The 15,077-nt window shown below is 44.1% G+C and overlaps 1 protein-coding gene and 1 long non-coding RNA gene across 2 annotated transcripts in view; one reads left to right on the forward strand and one right to left on the reverse strand.

The window, feature by feature from the left end:
• The window catches only part of DDHD1 (DDHD domain containing 1), a gene marked incomplete at its 5' end in the record, with an annotated part of 122,719 nt that overhangs the window by 104,506 nt on the left and 3,136 nt on the right, over positions 1–15,077 (forward strand). The window contains 3 exons of the mRNA XM_019528283.1: positions 6,314–6,463; positions 10,930–11,182; positions 12,725–12,907. Coding sequence (XP_019383828.1) covers positions 6,314–6,463; positions 10,930–11,182; positions 12,725–12,907 — 586 coding nt within the window. The remainder of the gene's footprint in view (positions 1–6,313; positions 6,464–10,929; positions 11,183–12,724; positions 12,908–15,077) is intronic.
• LOC109286652 overlaps positions 14,059–15,077 on the reverse strand; it is a 3,125-nt gene continuing 2,106 nt past the window's right edge. The window contains exon 2 of the long non-coding RNA XR_002094647.1: positions 14,059–15,012. This is a non-coding gene — a long non-coding RNA (uncharacterized LOC109286652). The remainder of the gene's footprint in view (positions 15,013–15,077) is intronic.

Genomic DNA, 15,077 nt, shown 5'->3' on the forward strand with positions numbered 1-15,077 from the left:
TGAATCTCCAAACTTACTTATTCATTTGTATCCGTAATAACTAGGTGGCTGGGGTCCCTTTTTGTATCTCACCCTTAAAATGCAACTTGAGATGGAATTTAGATACTGTATGAATTTGGCTGACCACGTCAGTTGTTCAGATAAAATGTTTATACAAAATCCAATGGCCTGTAGCAGTTGTACAGTTAAGTGAACAGGCCAGGCTTCTGTAATGAAAGTGAACTGTATATTAGGTTGTGCTGTTACAGCATGTATTAATGACTTCACCCAGTGAGTAGTTACAATGACAAGCCTTTGATCAGAATACATGTAGTTGGGCTACCTAGGGAGAAATTGTAGCTGTCCCGTGCTGGCGGGTTTCAGCAGAACCAGCTGACACTGACAAAGAACCTCTCTCCTGCTCCTTTATCCCCCTAGATTTCTTATGACCTCATCTTTAATCTGAAGTGTCTTTTTTCCAGAAATGGATCAAATCTAACCCCAAACCCCCGAGCATGCCTAGCTTATTTTTCACAAAACACAAGAACATCATCTACTTTCCTTGCTTGCCTTCAGTCCATTCATTCATGATCTGTTCTCCTAGACAAACTGGAGCCAAGTGGTTGGCATCTCAGTCTTCTTGTCATTCTCTTCCTGTGCTGACATGCCTATAACATCTCCCTTCCTTCATCTACCTCGCACCTTACAATTGTAGCTTCCTACCAGTCTTTCTCTGTCTTTCTTTAAACAATGGATTCCTGGTAGTTTGATCCATGCTTATACATAAGAATATAATTTAAATATGCCATCCCCTAGCATGGTCTGTAAGGTGCTTTTATCATTGTTAGCCAGCCAGTGCTGCCTTACTGTTCACTGGTGACTCACGCAGCTGAAGTCTAGCTGCTGCCCGTGGACAGAGGTGCCACCATTGCTAAGCAGAGTATTTCGGTGCCTATCTTATGCCTAAAGCCAATCGTGATTCACAAACTTGGAGTCAATGTGATTAAGTTTTCATGGGTCCAGTCCAGTAGGTGTGTTCTGAGTGTGCCTGATGCACATTGATAGCGTTAGGTTCGGTGCAAAGCTCACCACCCAGGATCACTTGCATTTAAAAACATGGGGGAATAGGGATTTGTGATTGCAACTGATGCAATAGCCTAGTGGTTAGGGAGCAGAAGGATGAACTCTCCACATTGCATTTGGGCATGCTCCTTCTGGCCCTGTGAATCTTGCATTCCTTCTTGCATAGTGATTCAGCTTCCACAGGAGGGGATGAAGAATGCCATCAACCCAGCCTCACCTCTCGCCTGCTGGGCAGGGCACTCTCTTGCGTGGAGGGAGCTGTAAGCCTGAATGCTTTCAGGTGGAGGAAGGGACAGAACTGAAGTCTTACTTCCTGGGCTTCTGCTCTAACCACTAAGCTTTTATGTGGCTGCTGTCACCAGGTGTCTTGGAGTGTACAGTTGCCTGTACATGAAGGGACACTTAGGCACCTTACATGTGGAAGTTGAGCTGTGAATCCCATTCTTACCCAGGTGCCCACCTCAGGGCTGCGGAAGGGGACCAAGCCTAGGAGAGAGGTGAGATTTGGGGCACCTCCCTCTGATGTTTCCTGTTGGCTGATTTACATGCCCCCGAACATGCTAACATCCCAGTCCTAGGAATTTGACAATCTCCATTTAAAATCTAGAGAACTCGCCTGGGTTTGCAAATTCCACACTGAATTTTTAGGTACAGAAATGCTCCATGATTCTACCCCTTCTCTTCCTTATCGGACAAAAAATGGCATCATGCTGTTATAACCAGCAGCAAGGAAACAGGAGCCCTTCAGGTGTGCTCACAGACCATTTGCATTCAGTTTCAATGTTTTAACACAGCTGCTGCTCTAAAAACCGGGCAGGAAGGAAGGAAGTGGGATGGGCAGTGAAACGAGGACAATGACAAAAAACTACTTAGTAAGTAATTTTTCACCGTCTTGCATCTTCTTTTCTTTTTTTTTCCTTGTCCTAAAAGAGAGCTGAATAAGCTGTGTGAGGGTTTTGTATCTACTTTACTTACCACATCGGTTTCTGAACACCTTTATTCTGACAGTGACCAGTCCAAGAGGAAGAGACGGCCTACACCGAAAGCAAGTCCTCTTTTACTGAAATATAATTTCCCAGCAGTAGATCAGTCCAGCTCGGACACGTGATGGCAGCCAAGTAACTGCTTTGTACTTTGATACGAATATAGTCCTGTTCAACCACAAGTTGCTGGGTGAAGTTCTTCGACTGGTGCTATGCAGAGATCTTCTGGCCTTAAATCAAGACTGAGCAAGCCTGTGCTTTGATGGAAAAGTGTGGCCATTGCTACTTTAGTGCCCTTTACGTCTAATCAGTTTGATATGGAAGAAAGTGGCATGTGCAGCTGCTGCTCCTTGAGGAGGAATATCTGAAGGCTTGGAAGGTTTTTGGGTGATGCACCCAACTTTACCTAGTCAAGGTGTTGGCCACCAATGTAGGCTCTTCCCTGCTTCCCCTCCCCCAAGGGTAAAAGGATGGAACCACTAAAGCCCTGTGATCTAGGGGTTAGTCCCTGTGGGATCAGGACAGGAATGCATTAATGTTTTGTCTCATTGTACCTCCACTAGTATCTCGTGGAGGTGCAGCCTAGTACTGGCTTTGTCTGCGTGACCCCAGTAATGGAAGAGAAGACAGGATACGCTGTGCTTCTCATCTGAGGCATATATGCAACTGTGGGAAGGGTGTAGCGCTGCCTTCTATATGGCACTGGAGCATGCCTGCTGTATTCCTACTTGGTGGTTGGTGAAGACAGCAGCATGATGACAGACTAAGCGAAGAAGAGAAGGGCAAGTCGTTTGCTCCTGACCCTAGAGTTGGTAACTGGCTTATTTTATTTCACTTGTCAACACGGTGCGAGCGTTTCCAAGATTCCCTGGCACTTCGCAAAAGAGAGACGGGCAAGCTGACTCCAGCTTCTTGGATAAATTTCAGTTGGTATTTGAACTCTTGACTTATACACAGCACCTTCTGTCCAGAGATGTCGGTGCCATTGACAGACTTCACGGTCAGTTTACAAGACATTGAGGAATTACTGCAAGGACCATTGAAATGCAGCCATATCTGAGAAAAGCAGAGTCTTTTTAGACTGCTGACATCAGGACTCCACCGTGATTCAAAACAGATCTACTCAATTAAATCCCTCTTGATGATGAGTTTCATCTTGCCCTCAAGGGTTACATGGTGTTCATAGCACAGTTAAAAGGTTATGGGTCGCACTCCAGAGGTGGCTACCTTTATTGGAAGCTGAAGCGTTTCCTGAGAGTATTAAGACCGTCAGGATCCTTTTGCATGAAAGGCCGTATATGAACATAATCTGTAGTGATCTGCATCTTCCCCTCTTCACCTCACCCCTTTAGCATGTCTCTCTGCCCCCTCACCTGTACCCGTTCACTCACTGAAAGGTGTATAATCACCCACTCATCTTCTTATTTACCTCTTTGTTCAATGTGAAAGGACGGCATAAAGCCTCAAGTAGAAATGTCAGTGATTTGGTATTTGTTGCCAAAGTACCTGATGTTCTTGTGTTGTTCCTTACCAGTAATTCAGGTTATCTTCTTATTCATAGATGTCTTAAGAATCGATCTTTGGGGAGAAAGCGATTGTTTTTATTATTGCCCTTTATCTAAACTTCCACGCTTAAAACTCAGTGCTGCACCCAATAGGTAATAGTACTCATTCCTGCTTCAGCAAAAAGCATATCAAAATTAATCAGTGGTTTTAAAGCCTTCTGACCTCATGGGACTTCATCGTGTAGCAATTTTCAAAAGAAACGACCTGCTTCTTCCGTTTAACGGACTTAACTTCTGAAAGGATTGGTGTTGATTCTTTGGAGACTTGCCATTTTGATATCGATTATGACCGTTTGTGTTGAATACCACATCTTTAACCTGCGTGCATTAACTGGGCTGGAGAACCACATTACAAGGCTTAGGCACATAGGAAAATGGAGCTAACACTGCGATGCAAGTCGGCAAGAAAAAAGCATTTGTTTGTAAGGGCATCTCTATAAGCAGAAAAGGAGCTGAGAAACCTCACATCTCAGTGCTGGAGCTGTTCACCTGAAAGCATTGCCTAGTTTGTACTTCACGTCAGCTGAATTTACTGAAAACTTCTTCTGAGTATTAGCTATCGTGCATTACCTGCCAGTCATAGCAGTTTCTTTCTGAAATTGGGGTAGAGCAACGTTGTATTCAGGGCTTGGAATACAGGTATATCCTATTAGCAGGGCTCAAGATGACTTAATAGTTCAAAGAATTATTTACTGACATTTTTCCTATATTCCAAGGTCACAGCATTTTAGTATTATATTTGAAGACAAAAAAAAGCTTGTGTCCAAATTGGAAAGTATAGGAGTGCATGCAGAGCTTGATTATAAAAGAGAAGAGTGCTTTGTGCTCTGCAAGATGGCTAGCTGGACTACAAAAATCAAGTTCTTTGTTAAAATGGATCTTGGAAAGAACATTCTTGTTAAAGGAAAAGTCTTGTTCTGAAGTGTGATACCCGTGCCAAGTTAGAGGAGGAGGAATGTCTTGGGCCGTGCTGGAGTCTGTATGAACCAGAGCATTATTCCAGTCTCGCCTGACACAGCTGAGCTGACACATAGCAAAGCCCCTTTGAGAATCCAAGTGTTAAACATAAGCACTCAACAAAAATGCTGCAGTCTCTCTTGTCTGCTCAATGGTGTTGCCCTTGTAATTGTTCTGCTGTGGTGCCCTGTCGGCTTATCATGAATGTTATGGTGATGTTCTCATAATAATTTAACAAAGTTTTCTCTTGAGGGTAGAAATTACTTGACTTGAGTTTTCCATTTGATGTTTCTAGGGGACTGCAGGTCTAAGGACCTGTAATGCTCTACAAAGCCATTTGCAGCTAGGTCGCTGCTGAATCCAAAACAAGCTGCTAATGATCAAAAGTTACGATCAGTGATGAGCGTGCAGTGACCTGTTTCAGACCAGTTGATTGTTTCTGTCCAGTTTTCGGTGAACAGGTTTATAGGTTTGAATCGCCGCAGAACCTGAACAGTCTCCTCCGTGCAAAAGCCAGTCCCTTTTACAACATCAGTATAAGCCCAGGGCAGTGAAGCACAGTCCACAGGCTGAATCCAGCCTGCAGAGACTAAATCTGGGGTGTGGGGCAGCTGGTGAGGTGGGGGGGTCCGTCACAGCCTCATCACTCCCATAGGAGATGCGGCTGGTGCAGAGAAGCATCAGTGTAGCCAACAGCCGTGAGAGTTGACTTGTCCCCCTTACTGCGGCCACTGCCTTTCTCCTCTTCTCTTTACCTTTGTCCTTTGCTCTTGGTGATGAGATTCAGCTGCATTTGCCTCTGGGAGATGAGCAGTGGGAGATGCAGTGGGAAGGCGCAAAAAATTCCCTACCTTTGGCAGCTGCTGCATTTAACTACGGTACGCCTGGCAGTGCTGACACCCCCAAGGCAGCATCTTTCAGGGAGCGAGGCAGGGGTGCGAGGCTGACGAGGGGGCCAAGACTGTTGAGCGGGCTGTTGAGTCTGTTGGGAGCAAACCGGGAGGCATGGAGGGGAGGAAATTGTCAGCCTGTGTAGCAAGCCTTGCCACTGTTAAAAGGTTCCTGATCCCTGTTTATAGCCCATCCCTGCAGGAGCTTTGATCCATATGATGGCAGTTTGCAAACTCACTACTTGTGCCAAACCTGCTGTGTCCCATGGAGGGTGGTCCCTGGTGGTTTTTTCTCCAACTATCAAATGTTTATTTCCTGCAATGTGCTTTGAAGAGGAGTAATGCTGGTGTACACGTGGGGTTACTCCAAATATGATATAGGTAGTTCATTCATTCGTTCTTTATTTTTAATGCAGCTTGGTTTTTTTGCTTCCTTGATGGTCTGTGCAATGTATGCTTAGACAGAAGTTAAGTAATTGTAGTAAGCTTCCAGCAGTTCTGTGAGAAAATCAAACTTCAGTTTTATCGAACCCATCCTCTTTCTTTAGTATTCTCAAAAAACATCGTCCTCACTCCACCCCCATTAGTGTTCACGTTTCTTTCTTTTGATGCATCGTACCAACCTGAGAGACTGTGCAGCTTTCCAAAATGTTTATTACATTTATTACATTGTACAATACCATAACATGTAATTTTTTTATCATAATTGAGGGAAGTGGAAGTTTTACCTGTATTGCAGTGTGGTCTTCCTCACTTTGATGGATACATAAGTACCACTGAGATATTGCGATACTCGGTATATGTGGAAAAAGTTACGTTTGCTCCATCTGTTAATACACATGAAATATTTCCTTAGGTTGAGAATTTCTTCTGTATGGGATCTCCATTAGCAGTGTTTTTGGCATTGCGTGGCATCCGCCCAGGAAACACTGGAAGTCAAGATCACATTCTGCCCAAAACTATTTGTAACCGGTTGCTAAACATTTTTCATCCAACAGATCCAGTGGTGAGTCTTATTTGTAGTTACACACTTTTACCTCAGGAATACTTTAAAATAAAGCAGGTTTAGGGCCAAGCAAGCAATATATATAAGGATTGGTTTTCAGAGTACTTGCATCGACTTAGGTATGTTTCTGAATGCAAACAGTTTTGCAGAACAAGTTTCCAACAATCCTCTACCAATTTCTTAGTAGTTATAATCGTAAAATGAATTAGCAACATAGAATAAAGTGTGTGGCCTGTGCAACACACATTCTTCTCCTGGCAAGATTTAGTGAGGAGCAGACTGATTTCAGATCCGTAGGTTGAACACCACTAAATGTACTGATTATGTAATGCTGCACAAAAGAAGCTGCTTTTTCCACTTAAAACTTTGAAACTTCTGTGACAGAACTGCTGCGTTAGGCTTTCTGCATTATTATAGTGCATGGCTGGCATTTCTTTTTTTAAACCTTTTCTTGGTGCTGAATATCTTCTGACTTCATCTGTACCAGTTTAATTAACCTGAGGAGTTGGTCCAACATCTCCAACCTGCATGACAGCTCAAATTCTGCCAGATGTTACAGGGCTAAGGGATGTTAGGCTGGAAGTCAGGTAGTAACGCTGTGTCTACAAACAAATAGGACAAAGAAGGTGCAGAATACATTTCTGTCTCTCTGAAAACAAAGAAAAATGAAAGGCTTGAGTTGGAAGTAAGTGTGTAATGAAAATCCAGATGCCCACAGATCAGTAGGTAATGGTTCTTGAAGGATTGCTTTTGATCTGGAATTCCGCTGTAACAGGCTATTTACAAAGCAGCTAGGAAGGCATGCTCAAAAAAGATCCTTTGGCATGCAAAAAGAAAATTCTGTATGAAATTCTTAATGGGAAACATACAAGAGACAAGTGTTGTCGACATGCTAATACGCATCTACAGATTGGTTTTTAAGTAAATTGCTGTGTTGAATTCTTGCCTGAACTCCAGCCTGCCCTCTAGTCCGAACCCAACGCATATCCCCAAGGTTGAGGCTATGGCCTCCACTCCGTGGAACAAAATTGAGGATACTGGAGTTGCCCATTTGTAAAAAGGGTTGTGGAACTCTGCCTTGCTCCTTCCTACCAGTCATCTGCTTTTAAATCCCTAGAGGCTAAAATTCAGCCAAGTCATTAAACACTTGAATTGTGTCATTGAAGTGTAGATGGGCTGCTCATACTTAAGCGTATTGCTGACTTGAAGCCACAGTTGTCACATTTCTGCCCCAACACAAACCATAGGATGGCTTCTCATACTGTGAATGGTATGTCTACACTAGATTTTCTTCTCAGGTTAATTGCTAATTAACTCCACATATGTAAGCACTGTTAAAGGCTAATTGGGATGTGTCCCACACATCTGATTCAGGCTGCAAATTTTCATGCTTTCAGGATTATAACATGATAAAGATGGAAGGCCACTTATTCCAAACCTAGGATTTATTCTTCGTAAACCATCCTAGATAGATACCTATTCATCTTCTCCTTGAATGCATCCAAGGAAGGACATTACACCAATGTGTAAACACCTGGAGGAGGAGGAGATTACTAGCAGTCAACATGGATTCATTAAGAAGAAATCGCGCTAAACTAATTTGATCTCCTTCTTTGACAGGGCAACTAGTGTGGTGTATGAAGGGAATGCAATGGACCTGATGCACCTGGCCTTTAATAAAACTTTCAACATAGTCCCACAAGGCATTCTTACAAGTAAACCTAACGAGATGTTAGATAATTAGCATTAGGTGGATACAAACTTGGTGAATAAACACAAGCAAAAAAGTAGCTAAAATGGATTGATGTCAGACGGGCAGGGGTGGGTCTTGTGAAATGTTACAGGGGTCTGGTGCTGTTTAATGCTTTGATTAATGGCTTAGGTGCACAAGTAGAGAGCTTCCTGATCTGTTTGCAGATGAAACAACACTGCCTGCAAACACTTTGGATGCAAGGATTTGAATTCAAAAGCATCTTGATAAATTGGAGGACTGGGCTCTAGACAACGAGATGAAATTCAACAGTGACAAGCATAAGTTGCTAGACCTAAGGATTAAAAAACAAATGCAGAAACGCAGAATGGGGCATCACTGGTTACACGATTGTATTGCTGAGGGAGCTTACAGTAGATCAACTCAACTTGAGCTGGCAATATGATGCTGTGCCCCCCCCAAAAAAAAAGCAAATACAGTTTTGGACTGCATTAGAAATACAGTATGCAAGGCATGAGAGATGATAATACTCTTCTGCTTGGTACTGGTGAGATCTCAGGTGGAGTATTATGCTCAATTCTGGATTCTGTATGCACCATTGATAATACGTGGAGAAACTGCAGATCATCCAGAAGCAAAGGGAAAAGATTACAAAGGGGTTGAAATCAGGCAACTCTAAGAAGAGTTGAGAGAACTAAGTAGCTTTAAGTTGGGGAGAAGGAAATTACAGTGGGGAAATAATGGCAATTTTCAAATATTTGAGAGGCTGTTTTAAAAAAGAGGAAGAATAACTATTCTTGCCACAGAGGGCAGGCATGAAGCAATGGGTTTATGCTGCAGCATAAATTAAATTTCAGAGAAATCTTCCTACCTGTCAGAACAGTAAGGCATTGAAACAAGGTGGCCAGGGAAGTTGGCAGGTGTTCAAAAATAGATGGGTATCTGTCTTGGATGGCTTCGAGACAGGGCATCCTTCACTGGTTGATCCTTGAGACCCCTGCCAGACCCCCTTATAGGCTTGTTTGACACTCTGTTGATAGCGAGTCCTAGCAGCCCAGGGCTTTAGCACACCCTGCCTACCTGCCGTACAGACACACTCCTACCCAGAAGCACACAGTTGAGGTTGGTCTGGGCCTGCCTCTGCCCACTCTCAAGCCCACACTTTCTGGCATGTCCAAGAGCATTCACTGGAAATGAGCCTGGAGCAGCCTCACTGGTTCCAGATGTGCAGCAGGTCAGTAGACATTGGTGGGTGAGGGTCAGGTCTTTCAGTGCCAGCCCTGCTGCTGAAACAGTGTGAACAAGCCCTGAGACCCCTTTTAATCTTAGTCCTTTCCTGCAAAATGTTTGCAACCCCCTCAGAGCTTTGTCACCTGCAGATTTAATCATTATATTCCTACTTCCTGCACCAAAGTTGCTAATCAAAATGGTAAACATTTGGCCCAGGACAGACCCGTAACCAGCTGAGATCTTCTGGCAGTGTGACAGTGATCCATCAACACCATACTTCCTCACGTACCGTGTACACTTTCCCCCCAAAATTGGAGTGCACATGTTAAGTGGGGAGGCTGATTTCTGCATCCGAGTGGAAGCATGAGGTTGCTGTAATGACTGCCAGGGGCTGTGCTTCTCTCTTCCCTCAGGGCCAGTATGCAGCTGGGGCAGAGTCCACTCTAAAGCATCAGAGCCAGAACCTGCTGCCAGTTCTGCAGTCCTTGTGAAACAGTTAGGTCTCTAACTGCTGAGCCTCCAAGGGAGGGCAAGTGAGCCGACAAGTAGACTCTCTCCCTATGCCATGCAGACAGCTTTCAGCCATGACGCTGGAAAAAATATTTTTCTTCATTTTGCCTGCCCAAAATAAGGTGCATGTCTTATTTGGGGTGTGTGGTATGCAAGGAAATACAGCAGCTACTCTTTGTCCTGATTAAAGCAATTATGTATCCACCTACGGTTAATTCTAGCTAGCCCAGATTTCTCCAGCTCACTTGTGGTCACCTAAGACTAGTCCTTGTTCAGCAGTGAATTGCGAGGGAATGCCAGTAAGTTGGTAAAGCTTACTGCTGCCTCTGCTGCAGCTCCTGTTTTTGAATCTCGGTGTTAATATGGCCTGTGTTTGTAAAGCTCGCTGTCTAAACAGCATCAACAACATCTGCGTTTGCTGACATAGGCAGTGTGTGAAAGCCTATAAAGGCAGGATTTTCACAGTGATCACTAAACAATGCGCGTTCAGATTTGTGCAAGCAGTTGCCCATTTTTGACAATTTGATTTGAAATGTAGCAGTAGTTTAGCTGTATAGAAAGGATTAGTATTCTGCGGGATTGCAACGGCCTTCTACCAGTGTTTGAATATATTGAGCAGAGCTGCAGATAAACACACAAACGTATGGACACCATAATCTTCCAGGCATTCAAAATGAACCTAGGCCAGAGCATATTGCCAGTGTTGGCCACTTTCTGGAGATTGATTTGACACACATTTGACGGCCACATGTTATTTCTTAACTGAGAGATGGGAGCAAGGAACTTCAGATCTCCTTCTGACCTCTGCTGCCTCAACCTGTTGCCTGGGGCCAGCCACGTAACCCTGTAAAATTGGGCTGCTACTATTATGTACATTCATCCATAGAAGTCTGAGGATGTATCGAGTGAGCTGTAACACCATTTTGAGGATGAAGAGCACTCCATGCTAGCAAGTGAATTGAATCTTCGGTCTTTGTTGCTGCTCAAGATTTTCTTCTCTGAATTTGCTTTATAGGCCTATAGACTAGAACCTTTAATTCTGAAGCACTACAGCAACATTTCGCCAGTCCAGATTCATTGGTATAACACTGCAAATCCACTACCTTACGAGCATATGAAGCCAAGTTTTCTCAACCCAACGAAAGAACCTACCTCAGTCACCGAGAGTGAAAGCGCATCGACTGCATCGAGCCCAACCACTTCGCCAGTCATGGTTCGACGCCATTATGGGGAATCTATAACAAATATAGGCAAAGCAAGTATATTAGGTAGGTGCTCATTAAGTCTGTGTATGCTTACACAGCACTTCTCTGTTGAACTTCATTCAGTAGCAATTTGATTTATTTTTAAGGGGGCCATATCTTCATACAAAGCTTTATTTTTCTCCCTTCTGATGTTAAAGGCATAAGCGTGTACTCTTGCAGATGTATATGTGTACTGCTAATGCAGGGGTGGGCAAAATGCTGCCCAGGGGCCGGATGCAGCCTGCCAGGCCATTCTATCCTGCCCACAGGGCCCCTAAAAAATTTAGAAAACTAATATTTATCTTCCCCTGTCTGCCTGTCATGTGGCCCTTGATGGTTTTCCAAAACTCAGTAAGCGGCCCCCTGCCCGAAATAATTGCCCACCTCTGTGCTAATGTAAATCCAAGTTCATATTTAAGGGGAAGGAAAGTTTATAGACATCACAGTCAAGAGTTGTGGAGATTTTCTTTTTAGTGACTCCTGTCTTATTTGTTGCATACCTAACAGAAATGCTTCATTCTGATGCTTTAATGCTATTCAGGTTGCAAATCCATGAATTCAAATACTTGCTTTGCAGTCGCATCGTATAGTATTTGCAAGTATCTGCAACGTTCCTGATAACAAGAAGGGCTGATACCATTTAACGTGAGATAACAGCCTACATTTCTATATGCAAAACACTGATAGGAAGTCTTTAAGCCCTTTCTTTTAGGCATTGCAATCCAGCTTAAACACCACTTTAACTTTAAAATGTGAACAGTCTCTTTTAGTTTCACTGGGGTTTCTCGCGTGCCAAAATGTTTTGCTGAACTGTGGCCTGTAAAATTTGTATTTTTATATGATAACTTGGAACAAGGTTCAGCAAAGTAGCCTGCTGTCAATGTTTGCCCTAACATGTTATTAAAATGCACATTCCTGTTTAAGGAATACATATATCTATTCTGCAATATATCAATCTAATACAGGTCGATTATGTTGCTTGTCTCGGGGAACAGTGATGTTTGAACTTGGATTTTATTGAATATGATTTTCATGTATTATCCACAAGATGGCAGCAAAGGCAGGAGAAAAACGCCCCATCTGTAAAGTGGTCTTTAAACATTTACACATCCTCCCTAGCTGCAGTCCCCCTTTCAATCATGACGCACAATGAGGAAAGACGTATTCTCACATTATAGGTCAAAATTGGGACTTTTTCCTAGACGTGGTACCACAAGTCGTGCTGAATGTACTGCAGAAGAGATGGGTTTTTAAAAGGCTCAGACTTTGTACACACAGAATTTAAAATATGATCTCTTCAAGATTGGACTCTGTCCAAAACTGCTCTGGTCTATTTTTGTTTCCATTACAGCACTTCCCGACCTCAACCTTTGATTGTACGCTAGAGCGCAGTGTCATGACAGCAAGTGTCCGCTTTATTTAAATCAGCTGTTCCTACCCTGGAAAAACCTGACTAGTGTCTTTCTTCCTCTGTCGCTCGGCTGTAATTGTTGGGCGTTGCATTGCCTGTAATTGGAGGTTTGATATAACTGGCACAATGCCTGTTGTGTTTTATGCTGAATGCAGGAGCTGCTAGCATCGGGAAGGGCCTTGGGGGGATGCTGTTTTCAAGGTTTGGACGATCTGCTGCACCCACCTCGCAAACATCCGAGACGGGCAAAGAAGTGACGGAGGGAGAAGACAAGAAGTGCGCTACTGTTGGAACCCCGGCCTTCCCACACAGCAGCTCTGGCTTCCTCGATGCCACATGTTAGTACACAGCGCTGCACCCGTACCAACCAAGCCTCCCCTTGGAAGTGGAAACTTGGTTGGCTGGGTGTGTACGACGGGGAAGGGTGGAAATATGTATGTAATAACAGCAAACATGTGCCCCTGTTTAAATTGTGTCTTGGGTAACTTTAAGATGCTGAAAAGTGGATCTATTCCCATGCCTCAAATCCTTTGGAATTATTTCCAGCACTTTCAATGGTTTGTATGTTTCGGAGAATTTTAGGTGCTGAGGTCTGTACCGTAACAGTCTTTCGAATCTCCCTGGGGAAAAAATCGGCAGAAATTGCCTCATAGAAAACCAGCTTGTCATTTTTTAAAGTTCTCTGCTAGGTGCAAGCCTGAGACATGGAAGTATCTAAAATGCAAATCAAGACACGGTCCTGCCTCAAGCAGAGATGGTTGAGATGCAAGACAAAATGCTAGCAAGTTTTCAGCAGGAAGTAGGCATCTCCTCTGCCAAAGTTCAGGATCCTGACATAATTTCAGAAGGTTTTCAGTCCGTGGTGTTGCAGAGGTTTTCACCGTCCAGAAATCTGATTTTTACCTAACATGACATTTCAGCCAGAGCTTCTCAGTGCACTTTATACAAGGTGCTTACTGCGCAGTAGCGTCACCAGGCATGAACCGTGATGCCTTGCCACTGCACCGTAGTAACGAGGTACTGTGCAGTAAGTGTCACTAGGCAACCATGCCAGGATGGTACTGCGTAGTGATGCTGATTACAGCACGGTCATTTAGTACTTCAGCAAGCACTAAATAACTGCACCGTAACAACTATGCCGTCAGCATCTCGTGCAGACACGGCCAACGATTCCTTATTTCAGCAGCAGACCGTTGTTTCACTTTTAACTATTTCAACATTTAAAATTAACCAGAGATCAAGACTTTTGCTTTTCTGAATAATGCAGCTGTCAGGGTCAGCCTGGACTTTGGATCAGACCCCTGTAGTTGCAGTCCGGTCCCAAGGGCTGCATCTTGCGATAGCATCCACATGATGCATCACACAGTTCCCTAGCTCAGAGTAACCCTCAGCAGATAACTTAACTGAATCATCATTTCGGGCAGAGTCTTAACTTTATTTATTCATAGTGGCGTAATGATGAACGTTATCGTTCTGAAGGGGCTTTTTGCAGGGAGCTCAGCCCCTTGAGCCCTGCTGCCCTTTCTCCTTGTGGTCTGTAGAAGCTGATCCCGTAGCCTAGGCCTGGCAAGCTACAAAGGGGTGATGCAATTTGTGGCTGAAGTATTAACTTCTGAAAGGTTGTGCACTTGGATTGTATTTGAATCTAGCAAGAATCCTAAGGGTCTGAGATGGAAAGAGAAATGTTTCAGCCCTCTTCTTGCAGACGGACTAGAGGAATTTGACTGAATTCTCACTTCTGCACTGGTGGAAATGATTGCGGTTATGCTCTTGCTCTCTGGTTAAGAGTTGGGAGGCTCTGTCTTTCTCCTTCCCTGCTCTTGGAAACAAGTTGGATGTTAACGTGACGGCTGCTCATGTCTCAGTTGTGGAAACGTCAGTTTTGAAAAATCTTTTGAGTTGCATTGAAGGTTTGTGCCCTGTAAGCCAAGCTGGACATCTGAGAGAGACCCTGAGAGGGCGGGAGAGCGTGGAGGGGAGGAGGGGGACTTCTTAGAGCTAATTAGGATTTTAGCTTGTCAGTCCATTTAGTTGTTTTTTCAGGGGGAAAAAATATCTCTGCTAATGTGTTGATCTCAATACGCTAACAATTAAGACGGTTCAATGCCCAGCAAGGATGGGTGTGGTTTGCTGTGTATGAGATTGCAGTGCCCTCAAAAGAAAAGGAAAGTCTTGAAATATTTTGAGCAAATTGGGGAAACTAAGGCCTGGGGACTCCCGTTGCTTTCTGCAGCGCTGCTGTATATGCCCTGATCGTGCTATGAAAAGCAAGTGTTTGCATGTTCAGGCTGTTTGTAGCATTTCAGGGATGGCCAGCCTGCCTCTCTCAAGTTCCCATTTCAGGCAGGGGCTTTGTAGCGCTGCAGGAGGTCTCCGAGCCCGGACATCCTCAACGGCTCTGCTTTCCTGCACCCTCTGGGACGCAGGGAGGGAGAGCGACTGGCTTCCCGACAGAGCTGCTGTCGTCACAGCTCCCATAGTTTCATAGTTTCTAAGGTCGGAAGGGAC

Source organism: Gavialis gangeticus, unplaced genomic scaffold (genome assembly GCF_001723915.1).
Source record: "Gavialis gangeticus isolate Ggan-Ray unplaced genomic scaffold, GavGan_comp1, whole genome shotgun sequence".
NCBI lineage: Eukaryota > Metazoa > Chordata > Crocodylia > Gavialidae > Gavialis > Gavialis gangeticus.